The 26,702-nt window shown below is 56.2% G+C and overlaps 1 protein-coding gene across 3 annotated transcripts in view; it reads right to left on the reverse strand.

Annotated features, from left to right (window-relative positions):
• The window catches only part of GTF2IRD1 (GTF2I repeat domain containing 1), a 123,795-nt gene that overhangs the window by 87,006 nt on the left and 10,087 nt on the right, over positions 1 to 26,702 (reverse strand). For all 3 annotated transcript variants that reach the window (XM_082432311.1, XM_082432309.1, XM_082432310.1), the window contains exon 2: positions 885 to 1,013. In XM_082432311.1, coding sequence (XP_082288437.1) covers positions 885 to 1,007 — 123 coding nt within the window. In that variant the 5' untranslated portion in view covers positions 1,008 to 1,013. The remainder of the gene's footprint in view (positions 1 to 884; positions 1,014 to 26,702) is intronic.

Below are 26,702 nucleotides of genomic sequence, written 5' to 3' on the forward strand. Positions count from 1 at the left end.
GGGGTCAAACCCAGCTGGCCTTCCCAGGGGTGTCTACCACCTCTGCCCCAAATACCACCTAAGCAGCCCTTGAGCTGCCTGCAGCTGGAATAGCCTGAAGGGAGGCCCTTTGTCCTTGGGAAACTGTAGATTTTGCCCCTTGGAGCCCACTTTAAAAACTGATCATGCTGTGTGACATCAGGCAAAGTACGCCCTCTCTGAAGTTCAACTTCACTGAACCAAAATGCAGGGGGTGCAGCTAACTGATGCCAGATTTCTTTTTTTTTTAAAGACACCTGCCTACCCTCTATCACAGAACTTGCCCCAGGAAAAGTCTACAGGAAAATGACATTATTATTTTCTCTCTCTTTTTTTTTTTTTTTGGCTGAGACGTGCTGCTTGTGGGATCTTAGTTCCCCTACCGGGGATCAAACCCGGGCCCTTGGCAGTGAAAGCTCTGAGACCTAACCGCTGGACCGCCAGGGAATTCCCTATTATTTTCTCATTTGGGATAAACTGCTATAGGTTTAGGTATGGAGGCAAGGGTGTCAGAGGAGTGATGCAGTTACAGCCCTGGCTTTAACAACGGGGGTGACAGCTTTCTAATGAATCACTGTGACACATTACCCTCCACGTGACCTGCTGGGAGGGAGACTTGTGACCATCCCAGGGATGGGACTTCAACTGTAAGAGGTGACGAAACGAAGACGGGGTGAGGGGGCGAGGGGGCGGGGGCTGGAGTTCCACACACTTGACCTCACTTAAGTCTCCCACCCACGGCGTCGGCAGAGAGGCCTTGTAGCAGATGGGGACACTGAGGCCCAGGTCGGCGAGGGCTCCTGTGAGAGGCAGAGGTTACAAAGGCTGGCTGCCCCACTCCTCCAGGGGTGGGCAGGGGCACTCACCATGGAATCTAAGGCAGACACGAGGCTGGTGATGATCTCGTCTTTGCGGGCGATGGCGGAGTTCCAGCGGTCAGGCCCACAGCCGTTTGTGGGGACGTCGCAGTGCTTTCCCAGCAAGGCCATGGTCGCCTGGATGGAGGAAAGGAGGAGGTGGAGGTGGCCGTGGGCCATAGGGCGTGGCACACGTGGTGGCACACCGCTAACCCGCCAGGCCCCCGGGATCCCCAAGGCCACCTCCGCCTCCCAGGTGGGACAAATCAAGAGCTGGCCTTCTCTTCACCTAAGGGTCTTATACGCATGATGGGGTTTGAGCTTTGACAGGCCTGGACACACAGCAGCCTGCACACGGCCTGTACACGGTGTGGGAACAGACAGCAGGATAACGGAGCGGGGTGCCCCAGGGCGTGTCTCCCCAACTCTGCACCCCCAGAGCCAAACCCACAAGCAGTCTGTCTGGCAGGCCCTGAATCCAACTCTCCCCACACACATCCCTCTGGCCATGGCCCTCCCTTGCTCACACAGCCTCCATAGCTCCCTACTGCCCACATTAGCTCTTGACTCCTCAGCTTGGTATTCAAGGTTCCAGACTCTTGTCCCTCGCCTCAACTCCTCCTTATACCCCATGCTCTAGGCACTCTAAGTGTCACCATCCTCCAAACATACGTACATCCTTCACAGCTCCTCAGCTGTCACCAGTTCTGTTCTCCCTGAGTGCCCTCCCTGGCCCCTTCGGCATCTACTGACTGCCCCCTTAGCTTTTAACTGTCACCTCTGCTGGGAAGGTGCCCCGGATTGCCCCACCTCCTGCCCCTTCCTGCCCAGGCTGGGCAGGTGTCCCTGGCCTCCCACCTGTCCCCGAGCCCCCTCATCACAGCTGTGTATCAAGTCACATGCTCCCCGGGGGAAGGCCACCACCCCAAGGCCGTGGAGCTTTGGTCTACTTCCTGGCTTCCAGGACTGAATCTCAGGGGTGCAGAGAGATACCACGGGGCAGAGGCCCCTTCATCTCAGATGAGGTTTCCCCAACACAGGACGTTGCCCCTCGTCATGAGGTTCCCGGAGGACAGAGCTGTATCCTCCCCCCTTGCTGAGGCGCCCTCAGATCAGGGCGTCATATCGGGACTACACCAGGCAGGGAACAAGTCTGCTGGCCCTGTATTACCCAGCCGGGCCTGGGCCCCACTAGATACAAAGGTCAGCCTCCCTCGGTCCCCGATCCATCCTGCCCCTCCCTTTTCTGACCCCAGGAATCAGGTCCAGGGGGCCCACCCACAGGATGCCCCAGTGCCAGCATCTTCCTATGGGGCAGCTCGCCAATCCAAGCAAAGGAGAGGGTAGAGGGCAGAGGCAGGAACGCTCAGTTTCCCTCCCCGGGCTCAGACCCTCTAGTGCTCTGTGCAAGGGCCCCAGGTGGCCAGTTCAGGGGCGGGAGCAGGGAACAGAGCTGCAGGCAACAGAGGGAGCCTGTGAGTCCTGCCCTCTCTGCTTCTTGGGGGTAAAAGAGTCTGTGCATGCAACTGGGGTTGGGGGTCGGAGGTCCTGGGCAGGTGACGGCTGGGCCTGGCACCTAATACAGTGCCAAGTCCATAGTGTCTTCTGCCACCACAGCTGCCCGCTGGACTGTAAGCTCTACGAGGGCAGGGACCGGTCTGCCAATCACTGCTGCACCCCCCGTGTCCAGCTCAGTGTAGTCCAAACCACAGACTGTAGCCTTTTAGTGGGTTGTAAAGTCGATGACACGGAACAACAATCAGAGCACGTCACACATAACAAGGTGAGACGCATCCAATGACAGAGATGGAAACATTCAAAGGAATTAGGGATGCACCAGAGCTTGGCTCTGGACTCCGTCCTGGCCCAAGTTGGCTACTTGGCTGTAGATAAATACTGACTTTAATAACAGGCCAGAGACTTCCCTGGTGGCGCAGTGGTTAAGAATCTGCTTGCCAATGCAGGGGACACGAGTTCGAGCCCTGGTCTGCGAAGATCCTCCATGCTGTGGAGCAACTAAGCCCGTGCACCACAACTACTGAGTCCGTGTGCTGCAACTACTGAAGCCTGCACGCCTAGAGCCCAGGCTCCGCAATAAGAGAAGCCACCGCAATGAGAAGCCTGTGCACCATAACAAAGAGTAGCCCCCGCTCGCCGCAACTAGAGAAAAGCCAGCGCACAGCAACGAAGACCCAACGCAGCCAAAAATAAATAAAATAAAATAAATTAATTAAAACAAAACAAACAAAAAAAACAACTGGCCAGGTCAGCAGTTGGCCAAAATGTGTATGGGTTCACTTCTAAATGTTTATAAAATGTATTTCTTCTCCTAGGTTGCCTTATTTATTTATTTATTTATTTTTGGCCGTGCCGCCTGCATGTGGGATCTTAGTTCCCCAACCAGGGATCCGAACCTGTGCCCCCTGCAGTGGAAGCGTGGAGCCCTAACCACTGGACCACCAGGGAAGTCCCGGTTGCCTTATTTTTAATAAAAGCTTGAAACCCACGTTATTAAGGGATGCTGAGGGTACGACAGGCCCCGGATGGGACCTGCTAATGGACCAAGCATCAGCCAGGGGCCTTCTGTGGCACGAAGCCCAATCGCAGGTCTGTTGCATGGCCAGCTGAGAGGTTTGCCTGCCTGGGGCGCGTGAAGTCTTGCCCCCTCCCCTCAGCCACCCCCTGCACCCCAGTCCCTTGAGCCACTTCCAGAAAGGCCTCAGGCTGCCAGCCTCCCAGCTGCTGGAGCCCAAATCGAATCAGGGCAAAGCAGGAGGCACCAGACAGCGCTCCAGCCCTGGCCTCCGGTCGCCCCAGACGGCTGCTGGCTCCTTCCGGCAAAGGTCCTAATCCATTTAGGAAGGAGCCAGGGACTCAGGGAGGGAGGAGGAGGGGGCCGGGCTGTGGGCCATCCCCTGACTCCGGTCCATCTGGGCTCCCAGGACGCTCTGTCTGGAGCCGGAGCCCAAGGAGGCCGAGCCCTAGGCAGGTGGGTGCGTCTGGGTAGGAGGGCAGGAGAAGACCCTCCCGGGCCTCGGAGAGAGGGGCAGGTCCCCGTGGCTGGAGCTGCTGCGGGTGGAACAGGGGGGCCAGAGCGCTGGGCTGGGAGCCACGAGCCGTGATCCACGCACACGGTGAGACCCAGGCCTGGGGCTGCCAGGACCACATTGGACCAACCACCTAAACCCTCCGTTTTCTCATTTGTAAGGTGGGGCTACTTCTAATCTGAAAACGAGGGAGAAGAAAACCACCCAATGAAACCAACAAATGACACAGAACAGAGCGCGAAGTATGCTAGTTAACCAGGAGGCAAGTGCCCAAAAAACGAACAGGAGAAAGTCCCCAGAGGGAGTGGATGGCAAGAAGAGAGGCCACTGCCTGAGCGGTCACACACGCCACACACCAGCAAGCGAGGACAAGGGGCCGGGCGAGGCTGGAGGCAGCTAAGGGCTGCTCTGTGTCACCTGAGAGAGGATATCAGAAGTGACATCCTGGGTGACGGGTGGCTGGCGCCTGACCTGGGGCACAAGTGGCCAGGAAGCCCTCAGTGACAAGGGACTTCCACCCACCCCCGGGTTCCTGGTGGGGTGAGGCCTACGAGGGCCGAGAGGCAGCAGGGAGCTGGGAGTACCCCTCCCCAAACCCTTCTCCCAGGGCTGCCCAGGGCCACACACCTGGCTTCCCCCCCACCGCCCGGCCACGCCCCTCCTGGCACTGACCGCTGACCGCTGGAGGGTCCTGGGCCCTCTTCTCATCCCCGTCCAACTCCCTCCCTCGCTGCGAGGCAATCTCGCGGCTTCCATGTCACCTGTATACTGGTGACTCTCCGTTTCTCTCTCCCCTCCCCTGGCTCCTGAGATGCTACCTCCTCCCCGTCTCCTGTTCAACGTCTAACAAGCAACCCAAACGGAACACGGCCCGCATTTCCCGCTCAGATCCGCTCCTCTCCTGCCATCAGCTCAGATGCAGGCTGACACTGAGGCCTCACCCCCGGCTCTCTTCTCCCACGTCCCTGAAACAATCCAGGGAGAGTCCTACGAGCTCGGCTCCAGGATGCACCCAGGTCTGCCCGCTTCTCGCCGCCTCCCCGTCCAGGCCACCATCCTCGCTCACCCACGTGGGGACAGTGGCCCGTCACTAGCCTCCCTGCCCTCCTCCTGCCCCCACGGTCCCCCTGCAAACAGCTGCCACATCAGTCTCACGTGGCTCTCCCGCTAAGAAGCTTCCAGGGGGTTCCCACCGCAGGCAGAATGCCACCTCCCCACGCTGCAGGCCCGTGTGACCTGGGCCTGTCTGCCCTCCCCGCTCTGTGCTGGGCTCCAGCACTGCCCTCTTTCTGTCCCCAAAACACACCGTGTGCTCCCTTCTGGGGCCTCGGACTCGCGGCTCCTCCCGCGCGAAACGCTCTGCCCGGTCCCCGTCTCCTCCCGCTGCCCCCTTTGCCCCATCAAGCCTCAGCCCAACCACCGGGTCCTCTGCGCCTTCCCTGACCCCGCAGCCAGGCAGCAACCCCCACCCCTTGCCCCCCTCTCTTCGTTTATTTCCTTCATAACATCCGAAGTGACCTGTTCACGTGCTTCCTGCCAGATTTCCCCACCTGGAATGTGGCTCCGGGAGACCAGAGGCTGTCAGGTTTACCATATTTTCACTGCCTTGAGCACCTGCTTGGGTTTTCAAGGACACTCAACAAATATTCGGGGAAACGGGGACTTCCCTGGCCATCCAGTGATTAGGACTCCGAGCTTCCACTGCAGGGGGCAAGGGTTCGATCCCTGGTCAGGCAAACTAAGATCGGGGAGCTAAGATCCCGCAGGCTGCGTGGAGTGGCCAAAAACAAAAATATCTGGGGAACTGACAACAAGTGTGATGGGTCAGCCACTTTGGGTGGGAGCCAGGATGTTTGCAAGCTATAAGCAGGGTGGTCTGACAACGCTGGCCTTGCCTGGCTCTCAAAATAAAAAGGTAACATGGGGGATTGGAACTTTGGATGTATTTGGATCACGAAGGAGGAACAGTCCAGGAACTGAAAATGAGGGAGGCTGCTGGGTCAGACAGGTGTCCTGCACAGGTGCTCCTCCAAGTGCGGTCCCAGGACCTGCAGCAGCAGCACCGCCTCGACGCCTGTCAGAACGTGAGCCGCCTTCCTTGCTATATCATCACTCCATCACAGACGGTAGTGAGCGTGAGCTCCGTCCATCTGTCCCTCTGTCACCAAGCCCGGTCCTCTCCCGTCAACATGCACCACGAGGACTGTACTCCCCACACCTGCCAGGACGCGGGAAGCAGGAAGACCGGCCGATCGAATCTACAGCTGATGCTCAGACAGGCTGAACAACTCGCCCTGGTTTGCCTGGGACCTTCCTGCGTTTAGTACAGAAACCCCTTCGTCCCAGGCAAAGCAGGATGGTGGGTCTCCCCATGACACAGGGACCAGCAGAACCGGGAGCCCAAATGCCCCTCTCGGCCACTGAGGACAAGGACAGACACCAGTAAGGAAGGCAAAGCCATGGACATTAGGTCCTGCCCTTGGGCCCAAAATATCCAGTTTCACTTAGAGATGAGAGGCAGGCTTGGGGGCTCGTCGGGGTGGTGGGGGACAAAGGGGGAGGGTCTCCCAGAGGAGGAGGCAGGGCTGTTTCATCCAGGAGATCCCAGGAGGGGAGGAAGCCACTCTCTTGATGTGTTTGAAGGTCACACAGGGACCAGAGGGGACAACCTTGTTTTATGAAGCCCCAAAACGCAGAGCTGGGGCAGGTGGAGGGAAGATCTGGGTCCCCGGTCTGCAGGGACACTGCTGTGTGACACCTGCCCCATCACCCGGCTTTCCAGCCTCCCTTTGCCCATCTGTGAGTGAGGCGGGCAGGTGGCCCAGCTGCCGCCAACACCTGCCGGTCCAGCTCCCAGCTTCCTGGGGCCCACCCCCTAGAAGCCCTGAGGTGACAAGTCTACCTCAGGCCCTGGACGCTGTATTTTTCAGCCCCTGGGAGATTCTGACACGCAGTCAGGTACAGGGCCTGGACGATCTCTGGGGATGTTTCCAAGCAACTCAGTTTTTCTGCCCGCCGCCTGCCACCTACACTTGTCCGGGATTCCTGGCCCAGACAGTGGCAGCTTTGCCGGCCACCGAGAGGTGGAGGCCTTCCCGGTCCCTGAGCCAAAGGTTAGCTGAGTGCTGTGTCCGTGGCTGAGTCACCGCTGCCCCAGCTCAAGGCAGACTTGCCCCCGGGAGGGAGGCCCCCATGGCAGTCGGGCCCAGAAAGGCCACTCCCCCGGGCCCTGGGCGAAGGTGAGGAGACAGCACTTGGGCTGGGGTTTCCAATCCTAAACACCCCGCACTGGGCCACTGAGAGGCTAAGGGGGGACTGTCCTGGAACTTGTTCTTACTGCTGTCCATGGCCTGGGCCCTTGGGAAGACAGGTGCTCACTCTGGAGGGAACCTGACCTCCCCCAGTGACAGGGGGCCCCGCAGGAGAAGTGGATGGGGCTGCTGGGGGGGGGGGTGGAGGGGAGAAGGGTGTGTAGGTAAAAAATCAGGGCTGCAGATAAACCTCCCAACTCAACCCATAAAAAACCCCCCTTTCCCCACCCACCATCCTAGACGCCCCCTTCATCCAGGGGTTCAGCACCCTGCACACCCTTCCCTCCTTGCCCTGCTTCCCCTGCCAGCTCCCTCTTCCTCTCCCTGGCTGAAGAGCCACCCTCTTGCCCACCTCCCCTGGGAGTGCCCGTTTACGAGCACACTGACACCTGTGACCTCCACCCCTGGAGCGCAGCAGGATGGAGGGAACTGGGCCCATTTTAAGGGTGAAAAAACCAAGTCCCAGAGGCAGCACATTTTTGCTCAAAGTGAGTGATGAAGCCAGGATGAGATCAGGGACATCTGACACTCCCAGTCCGTTCTCTTTTGCTCCTCCTTGGCGCAGGACTCCTAATTCAGAGGAACGGGGCTAAGGGTGGAACCCCAGGCACGGTGACAGGACAGACAGGTGGCTGAGGAGACCGGTGGGCTGGCCCCACTCCTGGCTGGAGCCAGGCAGACAGGAACCAGGGCAGGGTTTGTGCACTTGACCGCAGGAGCCCAGGCGCTGGTCCTCCACACCATGAGCCCAGGGACTCGGGGCCGCACGCAGAGGACACGCAAAGTGGGCCAGAGCCAGAACAGCAGGTGCCCAGGGGAGGGAGGGAAAAAGCCGCAGCACTGCTCCCCAGGTGCCCAGGACTGGTTAGGCCCCGATGCACGGTTAATTTTCACAACCACCCTCATCCTACAGAGAAGGATTTCGAATTTCAAGCGTCCCAAAGCCAGGATGTGGCAAAGCCAGGACCTGAGTCCAGATCACGTCGACTAATCCCGGTTCCTTCCACCCCACAATGCAGCCTTCAACTCACTTCCCTCTGGAGCAGCGACAGATTGGTGGGCTCAGCCCAGCTGGCAGAGAAGGGGGCCCACCCTGCACCCTGCTTCCCTGCCCGTGGGACCCCAGGGCAGGCGCAGGTAAGGAGACTCCTGCCAGGAGGGTATATTTCTCCTTCCTGGGGCTGCAGGAAGCAAGCCTGTCCCCAGAGCCCAGGGCCACCTTTGACAGGTTCCTTACCTGGACAGTGGCCCAACTGAGAATCCCACGTCCCTCAAGTCTCCCCAGAGGCTGAAGAGTACATGTTGAAAGAGGCAGAAGTGTGAGTGAGCATTCATGTGTCAGCATGGGGATGAGTAAAAAAAAGAGACAGTGTGTGTATGACACACACAGAACAAGAGTAGCCACTCGTCAGAGTGAGACCAAGAGGCCTGGTCTCACCAGGCTGGGGAGGGTCACTTGTCCCTGCTGGCTTGGGGGTGAACCAAGAAACAAACGCCACCCGCCCTCCTGCAAGTGGCCTATCTAGGGGGTGGCGAGCAACGGGCTACCCACGGGCCGGGTCTGCAGCAGCCCAAGCCCTCCTCCCACGTGCCGGCACGTCCGGGTCCCCCAGTATCAGGGGCACATGTGTTGGGCGCCCCTCCTTCCTTTCCACACACATTTGTTGAACCCCGAGGGCTACACTGGGTGCTTATCAGCCACCCAGCAAGGCCACACTGGGAAGAACACAGAGCACACCTCCACCTGGCCATCAGTGGGGTCAAAGTCCCAAGGCAATGTGCTCTTGGTGGGGGGGGGGCGGGGGCGGGCAGCCTACAACAACTCAGCAGAAGCTGGAGGTCTGGCCACCTGTGGGGAGGCCCCAGGGGAGATGCTTCCCAGGCCTCCTTTCTCCCCAGTTTGTTTACTTAACACCTCCTGGAAATGACTCAGACAGCCGTGCCTGTCCTCCTAGAGCTCACAGGACCAGGCCACAAAAAATTACAGAACCAGGGACTTCCCTGGTGGCTCAGTGGTTAAGAATCCACCTGCCAATGCAGGGGACACGGGTTCGAGCCCTGGTCTGGGAAGATTCCACATGCCGCGGAGCAACTAAGCCCGTGCGCCACAACTACTGAGCCTGCGCTCTAGAGCCCACGAGCCACAAGTACTGAGCCCATGTGCCACAACTACTGAAGCCCGCACGCCTAAAGCCCGTGCTCCAGAGCAAGAGAAGCCACCGTGATGAGAAGCCCGCACACTGCAATGAAGAGTAGCCCCGGCTCGCCACAACTAGAGAAAGCCCGCATGCAGCAACGAAGACCCAACGCAGCCAAAAATAAATGAATTAAAAAAAAATTACAGAACCATGAAATGAGAATAAGCGGAGAAGCTCACCCAGGCAACAGGGCTTGATATGGGGGAAAAGGGCTCCTCCCCTCTTTATTTGTTTATCAAATATTTATTTATTTATTTATTTGGCTGTGCCAGGTCTTAGTTGTGGCACATGGGATCTTTAGTTGCAGCATGTGGGATCTAGTTCCCTGACCAGGGATCAAACCCGGGCCCCCTGCATTGGGAGTGCAGAGTCTTAACCTCTGGACCACAAGGGAAGTTCCCCCCTCCTTTTATTTAAACAATTTCTGTTTATTTAGCTTTGGGGGAGTCAGGGTTTCCAAACAAGGTTTTCCTGAGTTGATGATTGTTGAGAAGGGCTTTGAAGGGTGAATAGGAGTTCTCTGAGAACACAAATGGACAGACAGTATTCGCATTTCTGCAGAGAGAGGCACAGGCAAGGAGCATGGCTTGGAGATACATAACACTCACTCTATGAGTAAGGGGAAGCGTTTGGTTGTACTCACTAAGTGTCAACACTAAAATGAGAGTGGCTGCTCAGTGACCTCTGCTGGAATGGGGCAAGGGGGAGAAGAAGAGTGTACCTGACAAACACATCTCTGACCCACAGGTGAGTGTGAGCACTAGCAACCCAAACACACACTTACCCACATCACAGGTGCACACACAAGTATGCTAATGCAAGTCCTGCTGGGGCTCCCCCCGTAGGGAGACAGTCAGAGAGAAGGCACCAACCCAAGCCCAGGCCCAGCAGTGCCACACACACAGATGAACAGGACACAAACCTTGCCCTCGGGGTCACTGTCCTGTCCAAAGTCACTGCTACGCCAGGAGATGAACTGATCCCTGATCCCAGCCTCGCTGCCCTCCCTCTGGTGCCCAACACACCAGCCTACAGGCCCCTGGACATGCCTGACCTCTGGCTTCTGGGCCGTAGCACCCCTGTGCCCTTCAGAAGAGACACCCTTCCCTCTGCCTGGCTCACTCTTTGCTGTGGTCAGGCATGTCCTGACCCTCCAGGCTGGCCTGCTGCCCCTCGTCTGGGCACCCACAGCTCCTTCTTCCCTCCAACCCTGCACCTCTCCTTCAGCTAGGATGCAGAGGCGTCTGGGCCCCCATGAGACCACCAGTTCCTGTGTGCCCCCCAGGCCTGCTGAGTACCGGCCTGGTACACAAAGGCCTGGAAAGGTGTCTGATGGGAGGGGCTGTTTCTGCAGGTTTGAAACAATCAGGAGACATGAACAAGGTGGGTGGGGAGGAAGGGAGCTCTCTGGACAGGAGGTGGCATAGGCAAAGACCCTGAGTCACTAGCAAGCATGATGTGGCTCAGGGTCGTCAGTGAGGCTGGGAGGGCAGATGGCTGAAGCACTTTCAACACAGACCACGGTCAGGTTCTGGGACTGTCTAGTAGGAATCCCACCCTTGACCTCAGAGCCTGGGACTGCACTTCAGAGGTCCTGCTCCAGCCCTGGCCCAAGGGGCAAGCAGCCTACAAGCCTAAGAGGACACACCCCGCCACGAGCCCGTAGCTGCTCCAGACCACCTTCTGGGCACTCAGGCCCCTGGAATCCACTGGGCAAGTAATTCCCCGTTCTGGACCCCCAGGGGGCCTCTTCTCTGGTGTGTCCACCCAAGGTGGCTTTAAACATGATGGCAAATTCTTTGACACTTCTCCCATCCAATGGTGACATCCAATTCCCATCCTCTTGAATATGGGCCTTAATCACTCACATTTTTTTTTTTTAATTTTTTTTTTTTAATTTATTTTTGGCTGTGTTGGGTCTTTGTTTCTGTGCGAGGGCTCTCTCTAGTTGTGGCGAGCGGGGGCCACTCTTCATCGCAGTGCGCGGGCCTCTCACTATCGCGGCCTCTCTTGTTGCAGAGCACAGGCTCCAGACACGCAGGCTCAGTAGTTGTGGCTCACGGGCCCAGTTGCTCTGTGGCATGTGGGATCTTCCCAGACCAGGGCTCGAACCCGTGTCCCCTGCATTGGCAGGCAGATTCTCAACCACTGTGCCACCAGGGAAGCCCCTTCTTTTTCTAAGAAAATTAATTAATTAATTAATCTGGCTGCACCGGGTCTTAGCTGTGGCTCACGGGGGTCTTCATTGCCATGTGCGGGATCTTTAGTTGTGACATGCAGGATCTTTAGTTGCGGCACGCAGGATCTAGTTCCCTGACAAGGGATGGAACCCGGGCCCCCTGCCCTGGCAGCGAGGAGTCTTAACTGCTGGACCACCAGGGACGTCCCTTAATCACTCACTTCTAACCAACAGATGTTCTGGAGATGCCACCCTGACCTCCAAGGCCAGGTCCCAAAGGGTGCTTGGTTTCTCCTGGCATCTTGCTCTCTTGGAGACACTCAACATCAGAGCTCTGGGTCAACGTATAAGCAGTCTGGCTGTCCTGAAGCCACTGTGCTGGACAGGTTGAGTGGATCTAGAGATGCCTGAGGAGCCCCAGCTCTTTCCCAGGCCAGGCACCAGCCTCGTGAGTAAGGAAGTCTTTGAGACAACCCCGACCCCAGCCATCTTTTGACTGTAATTGTAGGAGAGACCTCGAACAAGAACCATCTAGCTGAGTCTAGTCAAATCCCAAACTGTGAGAGATTAAAATGAGAAATGACTGCTGTTTGACATTGCTAAGTTTGGGGCTATTTGTTATGCAGTGATAGGTAACTGATACACCTGAGGGCAGACCATGCAGGTGCAGGTGCATCCCCAGGGGGCAGCTGTTTGGGAGGGTGAATGGAACTTGGGTACATGTTTAGGGTGTCCACAGGCATGTGTGCAAGGTTGCCCCCAGTGTGGGGCAGAGCTGAGATGGGAAGAGAAACGGGGGTCAGCTGGGAATTTCCACCCACCCCCTCTTCCTGGTTGGTATATATTACCAGAGAGCCCTTCTATAAGAACAGCTGCTCAAATTTGCCCTTAAGGACTTGTGGTAGGCCCAGAAAAGGCCCCGCAAAGACAGTCATGTCCTAATCCCTGGAGCCTGAAATGTCACCTTATGTGGAAAAATCACTTTCGCAGATGTGATTAAGTTAATGACCTTGCAATGCGGAGATTATCCTGGATTATCTGGGTGGGCCTTAAATGCCATTACATGTGTCCTTATAAGGAGGCAGAAGGAGATTTGACCCACACAGAAGGCCACATGAAGACAGAGCAGAGAGAGATGGGAAGATGCCGGCCTTCAAGACTGTAGTGATGCGGCCACAAGCCACAGAATGCCAGCAGCCACCAGAAGCCGGAAGAGGCGGGGACAGATTCTCCCTGAGAGCCTCTAGAGATAGCACAACCCTACTGACACCTTGATTTTGACCCAGTGGTACTGATTCTGGTTCTGGTCTCCCACACTATAAGAAAAAAAATTCGGTTGTTTTAAGGCACTAAGTTTATGGTAATTGTTACAGCAGCCTCAGGAATGAATCCAGGACCCCTTCACTCACCACGTCCCCCTCACAAACCCCAGTCCACATCCTCAACCTCCCGGACGCACATTCCTCAGTTCAGACTTCTACAGAGCTCAGACCTGGGTTTGCTGGAAAGTTCTCCCATCCCTTCCCTATAGGAAATGCCAGGAGCCACCACTGGAAAGAGCTGGATTTCTTCCGGATGCCAGGGGAGCACCTTTGACTCAAGTCTCAATGCCCGATGTACTAGCTGGGCACTGGAGCCAGTGGAGAAAAATACTATCACCACGCCAAAGGCAAGAGCACACACACCACCCAAACACGGCCCCCGCACCATCCGCTGCCATATGCCTGTGTTTCTTGAAAAAGAAGCTTGAGAGAACAAACAAAAAGAAATTTCTCCCCTCCTGAGGGGAGGGGGGGCATCCCTTCTCCCCAGCAGCCCTACCCACCATGGGATCTCCTGTCCCAGGGGCTCCCAGTGGGGATGGAATTACCTGGGGCCCTGAGTTCTCGCCCCCTCCCCGCTGTCCACCCATCGCTGCAGCTGGCAGAGAATAAAGCAGGCCACCGCCCTGAGTTCCACACCAGCGGGGCAGCTGGAGGGGGTCTTACACTGGCCACAGTACAATGGAAGGCAGCCTGGATTTGTGGTCGAGACACCAGAATCCCAATCCCACCTCTGACCCCGGTCCTTTCCCTCCTCCCTGCTAACAGAGCCCCCGTTAGGTCCTGGCACCTAAATTCACACCTGGGGCAGCAAATTTTGGTGGCGCCCTGAGGCTTAGGTCAAGGCAATCCCATTCCCTCACCTGGGATTGGTTTAAGGAGAAGCATGGAACCCACTTCTGGGGTTCTGGGGTTCATGGAACCCCATGGCCACGGAGACACGAGGCTTCTAGGAAAGTTTCCCCTGCTCTTAGAAAGGGACTGAAACGAGGATGTCGGGATGGTCTGAATGTGACACCCCCAACCGTGACAGCCGTCTGAGGACCGCGAGAGCAGCCAGCACAGGAGGTGAAGCCATCATGCAGAGGACAGCAGAGCAGACCTGTGGAAGAACCTGGACGCTCACGATCTGGACCTGCCACCTCCGGGCTTCAGGCTGGATATAATAAAAGCCCACGTTTCATAAGTCTCGCTCAGTGGAGGTTTCTTTTTCTTGTAGCATCCTAGTTAAGTCAACCTTTACCAGTTGTAAAAAAAAAAAAAAAAATCACCCATTTGGGGAATTCCCTGGCAGTCCAAGGGTTAGGACTCGGCGCTTTCACTGTCAGGGCCCGGGTTCAATCCCTGGTTGGGGAACTAAGATCCTGCAAGCCTCACAGTGGGACCAAAGAAAAAAATCATCCATCTGTTTTTGCCTCCTGGTCTATTTTATAACAGACCAACACTCCTTTCGCAACTGGTGACTAGAGAGTGGCCATCCCATTTGGTGATCGACCCGCAGGAAGAATCTAGGATTCTGTGGCCAACGGTGTAGCTGGTTCACTCAATCCTCTTGTCTCCCGCCCACAGAGCAGGTACTGGCTGCCCCACCCCTTCCACCTGCTGCCTGGTGGCCCACAGTCCCGTGTACCTCAGGATGACCAAAGCCACCACCTAGGATGGAAAAGCCAGGGAAGGGAAGCCACTGGTCTCCCTGAAGTCCCAGAAGGCTGCCCCAGGGCTGGGCCACCTGCCTCCAGACTTCTCATTATAGGAGAAAACAAACCCCTCACTTCTTTTTTTTTTTTTAATATATTTTTCTGTATTTATTTATTTATTTATTTATTTATGGCTGTGTCAGGTCTCAGTTGCGACACGTGGGATCTTTCGTTGCATTGCGTGGGCTCTTCATTGTGGCACGGGCTTCTCTCTAGTTGTGGTGCGCGGGCTCAGTAGTCGCGGCTCGAGGGCTTAGTTGCCCTGCGGCATGTGGGCTCTTAGTTCCCCAACCAGGGATTGAACCCGCATCCCCTGCACTGGGAGATGGATTCTTTACTACTGGACCACCGGGGAAGTCCCAACCCTCACTTCTTAAGTCTCTGTTGATCAGATTGCTTGCAACTGAACACAGTCCTAATGGAAACAGACCCCACGGCACGCATCTTCATCAAACTTAGACTCACTTCTGCTTCCGTGTCAGGCCACAACCTTTGTTTTTTACTGTCTTTTTAAAAATTTTTAATGAATTTGTTACAATACTGCTTCTGTTTTATGTTTTGGTTTTTTGGCTGCAAGGCATGTGGGATCTTAGCTCCCCAACCAGGGACTGAACCTGCACCCCCTGCATTCAAGGCGAAGTCTTAACCACTGGACCACCAGGGAAGTCCTTCAACCATCTTGCTATATAGTTTATGTTTCTTTATGAATCTTTCAAATCCCTTCTGAAATAAGGTGGAATATAAATAAACAAAAATAAATCAATCCAATAACCTTTAAAAAGCCCCAGTGCCGGGCACCGTTCAAGGAGAAAAAGCCCTTCCTTCCAGGAAGCAAGTTATTTCATCTCCCCAAACCTTGCTTTCCTCATCTGGAAAACAGGGCAAATCAGATGTACCTCACTGCACTGTTGAGGGATTAATTCCTGTCAGTTGAAATGGAATCTATTCTTATAGACCTCAGTCTCCAAGACTCTCTTGATAAATATCACCATCCCCTAATCCTTGCCATGGAGGAACATTGGCCCAAGCATCAAATTCGAGTTTCTCCTGCCAAAGCCCCCACTGCTTCCTTCTAGTGGGTCATCTGGAGACAGAGGGGATGGCTGGTTGAACTTCCCTCTACCATGATCCCTCTCACAAAGCCTCTTTCCTCCACCCTATGCCACCCCAGTTCCTGGCACTCAGATGGTCAGAGGTGTTAGAAGGTAGTAGGGCTCTCATCCCACCCCTGGCATGCATCCAAGGCCGGAAGAAGTCTCAGCAGGATACTGGATGGACCGACTCAAGCACTGAAGGAGGGATCGAAAGAGGTGACTTCTCAGAACCATCCCAGGTTTGAGATCCTATATCGATAATAGCAGTGTTGATAATAATAAAATAATATTATTATTTTATTATAATAATAATTTATAATAATTAAAAATAATTTTACTAATGTTATTATTATCAGTCTCCAAGAGATAGTTATACACCTATGTCCATAGCAGCATTATTCACAATAGCCAAGTGTCCACTGACGGATGAATGGATAAAGAAAATGTGGTCTATACATACAATGGAATATTATGCAGCCTTAAAAAGGAAATTCTGGGGGCTTCCCTGGTGGCGCAGTAGTTGAGAATCTGCCTGCCAATGCAGGGGACACGGGTTCGAGCCCTGGTGTGGGAAGATCCCACATGCCGCAGAGCAACTAGGCCCGTGAGCCACAATTACTGAGCCTGCGCGTCTGGAGCCTGTGCTCCGCAACAAGAGAGGCCGCGATAGTGAGAGGCCCGCGCACCACGATGAAGAGTGGCCCCCGCTCGCCGCAGCTAGAGAAAGCCCTTGCACAGAAACGAAGACCCAACACAGCCATAAATAAATAAATAAATAATTAAATTAAAAAAAAAAAAAAAGGAAATTCTGACACCTGCTACCACATGGATGAACCTCGAGGACATTATGCCAAGAGAAACAAGCCAGTCACAGAAAGACAAATACCATGTGATTCTACTTATAAGCGGTACCCAGAGTAGTCAAATTCACAGAGGCAGAGTCACATGGTGGGTGCCAGGGGCTGGGGAGAGGGGGGAGGGGGAGTTAGTGTTCTAGGGGGATAGAGTTTCTGTTTGGGAAGAAGAAACTGGAGATTTGTTGCACAATGATGTGAATGTACCTAAAGCCACTGAACTGTACACTTAAATATGGTTAAGATGGTAAATTTTACGTGATGGGTATTTTACCACAGTTAAAAAGTAATAAGGGGGCTTCCCTGGTGGCACAGTGGTTGAGAATCTGCCTGCTAATGCAGAGGACACGGGTTCGAGCCCTGGTCTGGGAAGATCCCACATGCCGCGGAGCAACTGGGCCTGTGAGCCACAACTACTGAGCCTGCGCGTCTGGAGCCTGTGCTCCACAAAAAGAGAGGCCGCGATAGTGAGAGGTCCGCGCACCACTATGAAGAGTGGCCCCCGCTTGCAGCAACTAGAGAAAGCCCTCGCACAGAAACGAAGACCCAACACAGCCAAAAATTAATTAATTAATTAATTAATTAATTTTTAAAAAAACAAACAAAAAAACACGTTTGCCTTTAAAAAAAAAAAAAGTAATAAGAACACTAACAGTAACTCCTACCATTTACCGAGCGCTATCAAGGGGGCCCATGATGCCAGGCCTGGTGATGCCCGTCATCTCCCCAATCTTTGATTCCATGACTGGCTCCTGAAGTCCCACACTAGTCCATGTGCATTCATGTCACACTGGTAGAGGTTACAGGGATACAGGCTTTGACTCAACACAGGAAAAGCTACCCCACCGGGAGGGCTGTCCCCAAATGGAAGACCAGGAGCCTCGTGGGCCCCGGGGTTCCCCATCCCTGGGGGTTTTCAAGTGGAAGTTGCCCACTTATCAAGGCCTCTTACAGAGGGTCTGTGCAAGTTTTTAAAGGAGAGACGGGCACCATCTGCAAAGATCCTTCTGTCAAGTCACCTGGCCTCGGGGTAATGTGGGCAGAGGTCAAAGACAGCTCACATTCACTTTATGTAGAAAGTGAGGCAAGTTGGTAAATAGGATCACGAGACCAAACTTCACCCACTTTAGAAAAGAAACTCTTAGTGCTTCTAAGTATACAATGTCATAGCACTCAGAGCTGGATGGACCCCCATCCGACCACCTCCACGTGCATTCTGGGGAAACTAAGGCCCAGAGGGGACGGACTGTACCCCAGATCCCTGCACACTCAGTGCAAGTTCATCCCATGACACGGCGTGCTCTCCCATGAGCTTAAGTGCTGTGCTGGTTGCAGAGTCTTTCTTATTCACCAGAGCAGGGCCTTTAGGGAGACACACTTTATATCTTTGAAAATGGGCAATAATTCAGATGGTATCCTGCTTTCAGTGCGTTGCCCATGTGTTTGCCTCCAATGCATTCTCCCTGATGCCTGGTCTGTTGAAAAAGACATCAGATGTATGAACAAACTCAGCTACACGCCATGCCACGGCAGAGGCTCTCCAATACGATGAAAGAATCCAGGTGCGAAAGGTCACGCTGTAGGATTCCTTTAATGTGCGGTTCAAACACAGGCCAAACTCTGACGTTACAGGTCGGGATGGTGGTCATGTTGGTAGGGAAGTGGGGTGGGGTGGTTGCTGGAAGGGGGCATGATAGAGGCCTCTGGGGGGGCTGGGAATGCTCCAAACTTGATCTGGGTAGTTACCTGGGTGACTTGCTTTCTAACACTTATCGAGCTGCTGACGTAATAAATAGCTTTTTCCCCCCTCAAGAAACCGCTTTAAAGAGACAGGTTTGGGATTCCCAGTTACGCAACACACAAGAAAGTTGCCTTGACACGTCTCCAGAGCTTTAACCAAGTTCCCACCCTTTGACCCACTCCTTTAATCAATTTATCCTTTTTTTTTTTTTTCTCTTGGCCGAGCCGCAAGGCATGCGGGATCTTAGTTCCCCGACCAGGGACTGAACTAGGCAGTGAAAGTGTGAAGCCCTGACCACTGGACAGCCAGGGAATTCCCTAACAATTTATCCTGAGAAAATTATCCAAAACACAAAGATTTATGTACAAAAACGTTTCACCAAAGCATGTCCTACATCCGTAAATACACACGCCAACACACAGAAAGGGGAAATGGCAGACAACCTAAGTGCCCCACCGGGGCTGAAACCGGCATCATACAGACTAATGACCTCGCGGAAAAGCCTGGGATGGAGACTCCAGACATTTCATCTCAGTGGGCGGCATGCACAAGTGACTTTCTCTCCTCTACTCTTCTGCGTTTTGTAAATGATCTGAGGTGAGGAGCAGAACTTTTGCAATTTGGAAAGAAATAACAGAAACCTCATTCCTAAAAAAAAAAAGTTTTTTTAAAGAACCAACCCACGTGCTGCCCCACCCCCAGGACAGGAAAGCAGCCCAGGCCCGGGCAAAGGGCAGACACGTGCATCATGCTGCTTCCTGGGGAAACGAGGGAGGCCTTCTGCCTTCCCCGCCTTCCGCTTGGAGGAGGAGCTGGGGCCTGGCCGTGGGAATCCCCGCCCCTGCTGAGCCCCGGATTCTGGAAGGTGGGGCTTTAGCCCTCTCAGGTGGGGAGGGGGGCTCATGAAGGTGAGCTCTCTTCTCAGAGCGGGCTCCCGAGGACCAGGCTAGGGCCACGCCTGTGCTCAGGGCGCTAGCCAACGAAGGGAACCCCCAAAGCCAGGCTCTGCCCCAGAGGAGACAGGGCAGGTGCTGTTGGCAGCCTGCGGGTGTCTGGGTCGCCTCAGGGGCCTGTCCCAGCGGGAGGGGAGGCCAGGCTCCGGTGGGCAGACAGCTCCCCGGGGGTCAGGTTTCCATTTCGTTATTTAAAGCCCGGCTCCTGGCGGGCGGGCAGGGGCGGCCACCGCCTGCGTGACCAGGATGAGGAATCGCAATCCTGACTCGGGCCCGCGTGCCCATGGCAACTGGCGTCGTGGCCTTGGAGACTAATCTCTAGGCTGCCAGCCGGCAGGGGCCTCTCCGGGCGGGGCGTTGCTCCTTGCGGAGGCCCTGGGCTGGGGAGCGGGATCAGGCACTCTCCCAGCTGAGGAGGGGGCATCTGGCCTCGCAACAGGGCCCCCAGCCAGGCTCAAAATGCACCAGTTCCCATGGGCACAGCCTCTGCCACACCCCGCCCCCAACTCATGGTCACGCATGTGGGGACATGACCATATGCGCACACACGCCAAAACCATCACACTTCATTCCACAGAGCACTGGGACAGACAGCAGGTGTTCCTGCCCTAGAGAGAGTCCCAGGCTGGGAGGAGCTAGGATAGTTACAATAAAACAGACTTAGAAAAAAAGAGATTAAAACACAGGGTGACACTTCTTGATTTGAGTGGTGGTTACACGGGGCATATACATAGGTTAAAACTCATCACGCTGGACACTTACGATTTACGCATTTTACTGTTAAGCAAATTATACTTTCGTCAAAGGTAAAAAGTGACACACAAGAAGCACAGGATGGTGGAAGGCGGAATCAGGGAAGACTCCTTGGAGGAGGCGATACCCAAGCTGACTGCAGTGTCGTGTCACGTGGGAGCAGGAGTTTGCAGGGGAGGAGAAAAGCCAGAGCAGCAATACCCAGGCACTGCTCACCTACAAGGGGGATGACTGCTCTGCCCCCACCCCCCCGCAGGGCCCACCTCCTTGGAATAAAATGCTGAGCAAACATGGCAGGACTGCTTGAAGGAAAGCCAAATTAGGCAGGACTGTTTGAAGGAAAGCCAAATTACCGGCTGCTCAGGAAACCCAACCACCAGCCAGGGCCGCCCATGTGTCTTGGTCGAGCCTGAGCAGAGCGCTAGGTTGAGTGGGGACAGGGCCTGGCAGGAAGTGGTGGGTAAAGACGTGGGCGTGGTTGCTGGGGCCAGGTCAAGGACCTTGGAAGGTCATTGTTTAGGGGATGGGAACCACCAGCAGGTTTGGGGCGGGGGCAAGACAAGGTTAGTTTAGGGGGGTCCTGGCAGGTGAACTACTGGAGATGGGGAACTGGGAGCTACCAAGCTTCTGCAACAGTCCAGGCCAGGGATGGCCACGTCTGAGGCAGATGGTGGCAGTGGGACAGAGAAGACGATGGATGTGATCACTGAGCAGGGCAGAGCTTTGTGACTGAGTGGATGGGGGTGTCCTGAGAGGGAGGCGCCTGGAGTGACATCCGGGTATCTGGTTCTGTTGGTAGAGCAGATGAGGGTGCCCCCAGCTCAGCACGGAACAGAGGGAGGAGGCTGGCGGACAGGAGGCCCAGAGGCTGAGACTGGGATCCCGAGGGACACCTGTAACCCCTGGGTGATCAGGGGCTGGGCTTGGTCGGGAGCTCTGGGCAGAAGGGACAAGATCTGCAAGGCACGCAGCAGGGCAGTAGCAAAGGCCTAGCGTGCCAGGGAGAACATAGTGGGAGAAATCAGGGACACTGAGAACAAGGGAGAGTCAGAGAGTCAGGGGAGGGGAAAAGGGTGGAGGTCAGAGGTCAGGAGGCTGGCCAAGGAGCCTAGAGGAACACAAACACGGGGGTGGGAGGCGCGGCAAAAGGGTGACCCCAGGGGAGCAGATGTAGAGTGGAAGCAGGTGGAGGCCGTGGGGTGTGGGCGAGAAAGGAGGTACAGAAAGCGGGGTGGGGAGGGCTCAAAAGGGCTTCATCCTTTAGGACAAGAAAACCTGGAACCAATCGGGTTGGATGGAGACACAGTCTCCGCTGGGGACCAGGCCTCCCGGGTCCTTCCAGATGGACCCCAAAGCCTCTGAGTTCAGGACACAGGCCCAAGAACCCTTGTGCCAAGCCCTCTGCCAATCCAGGACAATGAAGAGTGCCGACCCCACGGCCGCTTCGTTCCATCGGACGGGAAGGTGTGTGCCAGTCAGCAGAGGCTGGACCCAAAGACCAGCCAGGGAGGCAGAGAGAGTGCTGGTCTCACCAGCCTCCCCAACAGGACGTGCCCACGTGGGGAGGGGATTTTGTTTTGTTCACGGCTGTCCCCCAGAACCACAGCGGGCAGTCCATAATACTTGCTGGGTGGATGAATGAGTCACTAAAAGGAACCAGAAGTCTGAAGAGTGAGGGAGAGGCAAAACCAAGCTGAGCCAAACTCCACCATCCTTGGCATCCAAGGCCCTGCCCCGGCATGTCCAACCCTACCACACCTGCACCCGGCCGGCCTGAGTCCCCCTGCTGCCCTGTCTGCCCCTCTTGGCGTGAGGAGGCGGGGAAGTGCCTGGGCTTTGGGGTCAACCAAAGCTGGGATCAGGAGTGCACCCAGCTATCACCAGCCTGTGACTTCCACTGGGCACCCAAACCCTCCACGTGTTTCCTCCTGAGCAAAATGGCATCACCAAATGCGCCGCTCTCAGCATCGAGAGGATCACGCATGAGATAACGTGTGAAAAGTGTCTGGCTCGGGCCTGGAGATCTTACGGGCTCATTAAAGAGGCAGCCGAGATGACGGTGATGAGGGCTTCGCACTGACATCACCTGCTGAGTGGCTGTCTCCCCCTGACATCACCTGTCTCATCATCTCCAGGTCAGCTCACCCGGGGCTCCTGGGGGGCAGCACAAGGACCCTTCTGTTCCCCTATGTGCTGGGGGGACTTGGGTGGGAAATGCAGGCCTGGCACTCAGCTGGGCATCAGGGGAGCTGGCTGACCCTGGGCAGCTCATCACTGAGCTGAGTGGCAGCACCGGTTCTCAGGCACCTGCAGAGCTTGGGGGTTGGGTGTCAGGAGACAGTGGGAAGAAGCTAGGTGGTGCCAGCCCCTGGGGCGAGCGCATCTCCCGAGAGCCCCCCTGCCAGACGTAAACAGGCCTTCTCAGAAGGATGAGAAACATGGATGAGGAGCACCAGGCCTTGTCTTGTCGGGAAAAGGCCGGGCGGAAAAAAGCTAATCACTTGTGGGTGAGCTAATCGGGCCGCTGGGCTGGCTCACAGGCCCCCACCCCAATTGGCAACCCAGCCCCGCCCTCCTGAGCCAGCCCACTCCCTCCTTCCTCCTGTTTCTGGCTTCTACTCAACCCGGCCCCCTGACCTGTGAGCCACCAGGGGTGGGGAGCAAGGGTCCCAGGAACCCATGGGAAGGAACCTAGCTTCTCACTCCTGATGACACCCTGAAGCGGAGCCTGGGCACCACCCATCTCTGAGCCTCAGTTTCCCCATCTGTAACTGGAGAACTTGGGCTAGAAGTGCTCAGCTCCAGATGGAAGGACCACCACGACCCCTCCCCGGCATCTGGCCTCTATACCTGCCCTGATCTACTCCAGAGCAGTCATCTGAGTCACCCGCCCCCTCACACCCCTTCCTCATTTCTGGCCTGTCCACAGGCACCACCCCCAACCTGGATGCCCTCCAGCCCCCTCACCCTCTTGTTCTTACTCCTTTATTTCATTCTATTTTTAAAAATGTTGTCTTTATCTATCTGTTTATTTATTTATTTTGGCTGCGCAGGGATCTTAGAAGCAGTACACAGGATCTTCCTTGTGGCACGTGGGATCTTTATTTGCGGCATGCGGACTTCTTAGTTGCGGCGTGCATGCGGAATCTAGGTCTCCGACCAGGGATTGAATCCGGGCTCCCTGCAATGGGAGCACAGAGCTCCCACTGGACCACCAGGGAAGTCCCCTGTTCCTGCTCCTTTAAATCCTGACCACGTACACTCCAGGACCTTTTCCTCCTGCCTTCCCCATTCCGGGGTCTCCCCCAGTCCTAGTCCTGGGCCTGTCCACCCCCCTGAGCCCCTTATCCACCTGAAGGATGCCACAGGACCCTAACTAATTGCACAGTATTTTCACTGCACCTGTTATGACATGGACCCAGAACTGGGGTGACTCAGGCCCAGTTCCCACCCCAGAGCTCCCAGGTGGGGAAAGAGAAGCCAAAGGTTATAAATGGTGACCCACACATGAGACAGGAGGCCACCTCCCTTCAGAGGTCCACTCATCAGGTATTTGTCAACTGCACCTGCTGCCTCCCAAGGTCCCTGCACCCTCTGTCCACACACTCACGCACACATCTCATGGCTGACACGTGCTGGTGCCCCAAGTCCCATTCATTCCTTTCACAAATAGTTAAGTATCACCTGCAGACCCACTGTGTGCTCTAGACGAGGAACGCCACCAGACGGGGAAGATGGAGCCACACGGTCCATCCTGGGGGTGTTATGGTGAATCCCTGCCCCTGCAGGATCAGGGGATTGGCTCACAGCAATGACCAGGTCCCCAGGGGATGACACGCACTCTTTTGTGCCTGGACACTCACAGGCTCCCACACACAGGTGCGCACCGATCAGCCCTCCCCAGGCACAGCTGCTTTCACACGTCACATCTGAGGCCCCAGCACCCTGGGAAGGGGGCAGGATCTAGATCATCATCCATCCTACACTGGACAGCTGAGGCCCAGCGGGTAGGTGACCCGCCCTCCACCGCACAAGCCAGGGGGAGCCAGGGCTCCAGGCCACATTCCCGCTCCTCTCCCCGGCCCTCCCCTCCTGTGTGTACTCAGGCTGGTGCACAGACACCACTTCCTTCTCCGAACTCACGCCCCCACCTCCACCCTCACTTGGGCGAGGGGAGCCTAGCTACCTCGATCCACCGGGGACAACCTGGGGCTCCGCTAAAGCTCCAGCCAGGTGATGTGATTCAATAAAGTGCCCCGTGCCTGCCCTTCTCTCCCAACCCCAGGGACGGGGAGAGCCTGGAGGAGCCCAGCCCAGCTCACACCATTCCCTCCTTAGGGCCCGATCACTGCTGACGGGCAGCCCCCACTTCCAAAAGCCCATGGTCTCGGGAGCGTGCACAGGGCCAGCCCTTGGGAGATCTGGGTCTAACTGACGGTGTGCCACCTACCGGGGCTGTGTGACGTGGGGCAACCTGCTTCCCCTCTCTGGGCCTGTCTCCTCCTCCCGTAGACACCTATGGCACCCTGCTCCTTCCTTCCTCACAGAGCAGGGGTGGGAGGTGAGAGCCAGGCCCCAACGGAGCCTTTCTATCCAAATCCCACCTTGGCCTGGGTCCTGGCTGAACCCCACTTTTCCACGAAGCCTCAGTCGCAGTACGGCCATCCTCATCAGCAGCCACGTGTGACCACCCAGTGCTGTGCCGTCAGCATCCTTCTTTCAACCCCCTGCAGCAACCCTCCAAGCACAACTCTACCCATCTGACAGATGAGGACACGGGCGCTCAGCAAGGCTGAGTAGCTTGCCCGAGGTCACACAGCAGGAAGACTTCGGGGCCAGCTGCAAAGCAAAGTCTGCCAGAAGCAAACATGTGCCCGACACCCACACACCTCCCCTGAGCAGCCCCCCAGGCACGGCTCACCGCCCAGTGGCTCGCGTGCGGGTATCTGCAGAAAGGCTGGGGGGTCCTCCCCTGGTTCATTATTCCAAACTGTCTTTTTTGCCTCCCTCCAGAGAGCGAGGGGCTTCAGGACAGGGGCCGGGCCTCCTTTCTGGGGTCGCAGTGAGGCCCAAGGTGGGCTTCCCGGAGTCATCATGGGTCCTGACAACCAGAAGGGACCCTACAGATACGGAGATGTACCTTTCTGAGTCAAAAACAGGGCGGAGGGCGGTGCCAAGATCGTGGGCCTTCCGGGATGTTGGGGTGAGTTGTGGAGACGGTGGAGGAGAATTCTGGCAGCTGCCAGCCCTCCATGACATGGGGTCACCCAGTCTGCCCTCATGTCTGCAGCAGCAGACGCCAAGCCGAGAAAATGGGAGCAAGGAGGCACTGGTTTCATTTCCAGAAAAGAAACCCTGTCTGAAGCCTGGGATGAGAACATCACTCCTCTTCCAAAGTTCTGTCCCTGCAGAGGAGCAGGCCGGCAGGGAGGGGTCCCAGGCACTGCCCCTGGCATCCCTACGTCCCCTCCCATTGGGCTCCAGGGTCCTGGCCCTCCAAGGCCTGCAGAGTGAGAACCCTCCTGGTGGGACTGACATAGCTCTGAACTGGCTCCCCAAGGTGGGTGGTGGGCACCTGGACCTTAGCCAGCGCCAGCTCTGTGCCACGCCCACCTGCCCACCACCCCACGTGCTCACGGAAGTCTCGAGAGCGCTCCGCAGCGCCATGAGGACGGACGCGGCCCACACAGGCAGTGACTCAACGTTACACCAGATAAATGTAGCACCTGCATCACCAAGACTGGGTCCACCCGTACCAGGAGCGTCACTACCCACGATACTCCACCTGCCCACCCCTGCCCCCGGGCTCCAGGGGTCTCTTTTTTAGGCAGTCCTTCCAGTTCGTCAGCCCCATTCGACAGACCCCAAGGGTGGTGTCCACTGGGATTTACCTGGACACACGACGAGGCGTGAGGTTTCCCCGAGGTGACACCATGAGCCCCTGGGGGCAGAAATCGGTGCCCCTCTCTCCTGCTCGGTCCCAGGGGCCATCAGCCTACACTCCATCGCATCATCTGCTCACCAGCCTCCTGCCTCCCGCCTCCGAGCAGAATCTACAGCCACCAGGTCCCGCTGCAGGCTCTCCTCTCTCCTCATCTGGGGTGTTTCCCATACCCTGATCACTCTCACTCCCCTACCACCACCCCCCTCACCACAGTCTGCCCCCAGACGTCCCGCCAGCTGTTCTGCCTCAATGCGCCCACCCAGCCTCCTGAAGAGGAAGCCCGGGGAGGCTCCGGGGCACCTGCAGGAGGACAGGGAGCCCTGGACCAAGAGTCACGAGATGTGGTTTTGGATCCTGATTCTTGTAACTCTGGGACCTTAGCCACGTGTCTTCCCAGCCCTGGGCCTCGGCTTCTCCATCTGAAAAGGAAAAGAGGTCAACGTATCCCGAGGTCCCCTCCAGCTCTAAGGGTTGTGGCACACCCCATCCAGGAGGCTCAGGAGTAGGGGAGGGAGAAGGGTGCCTGAGGAAGGTGGCAGGGGGGCTCCCACAGAAGCTCTGGGCCCCAGCCCTGGGCAGAAGTCACATCCTGAAAGACAGACCCCGACTGGTTGCCAGGGGATGGGTGTGTGTGGATCTACTTAATGGGTCAGGACTTCTTTTTGGAGTGATGAAATGCTCTGAAATTAGACCATGGTGAACACCGCACAACTTTATGAATATACGAAAACACA

This window comes from Balaenoptera physalus, assembly GCF_965194825.1.
Source record: "Balaenoptera physalus genome assembly, chromosome: 16".
Lineage (NCBI taxonomy): Eukaryota > Metazoa > Chordata > Mammalia > Artiodactyla > Balaenopteridae > Balaenoptera > Balaenoptera physalus.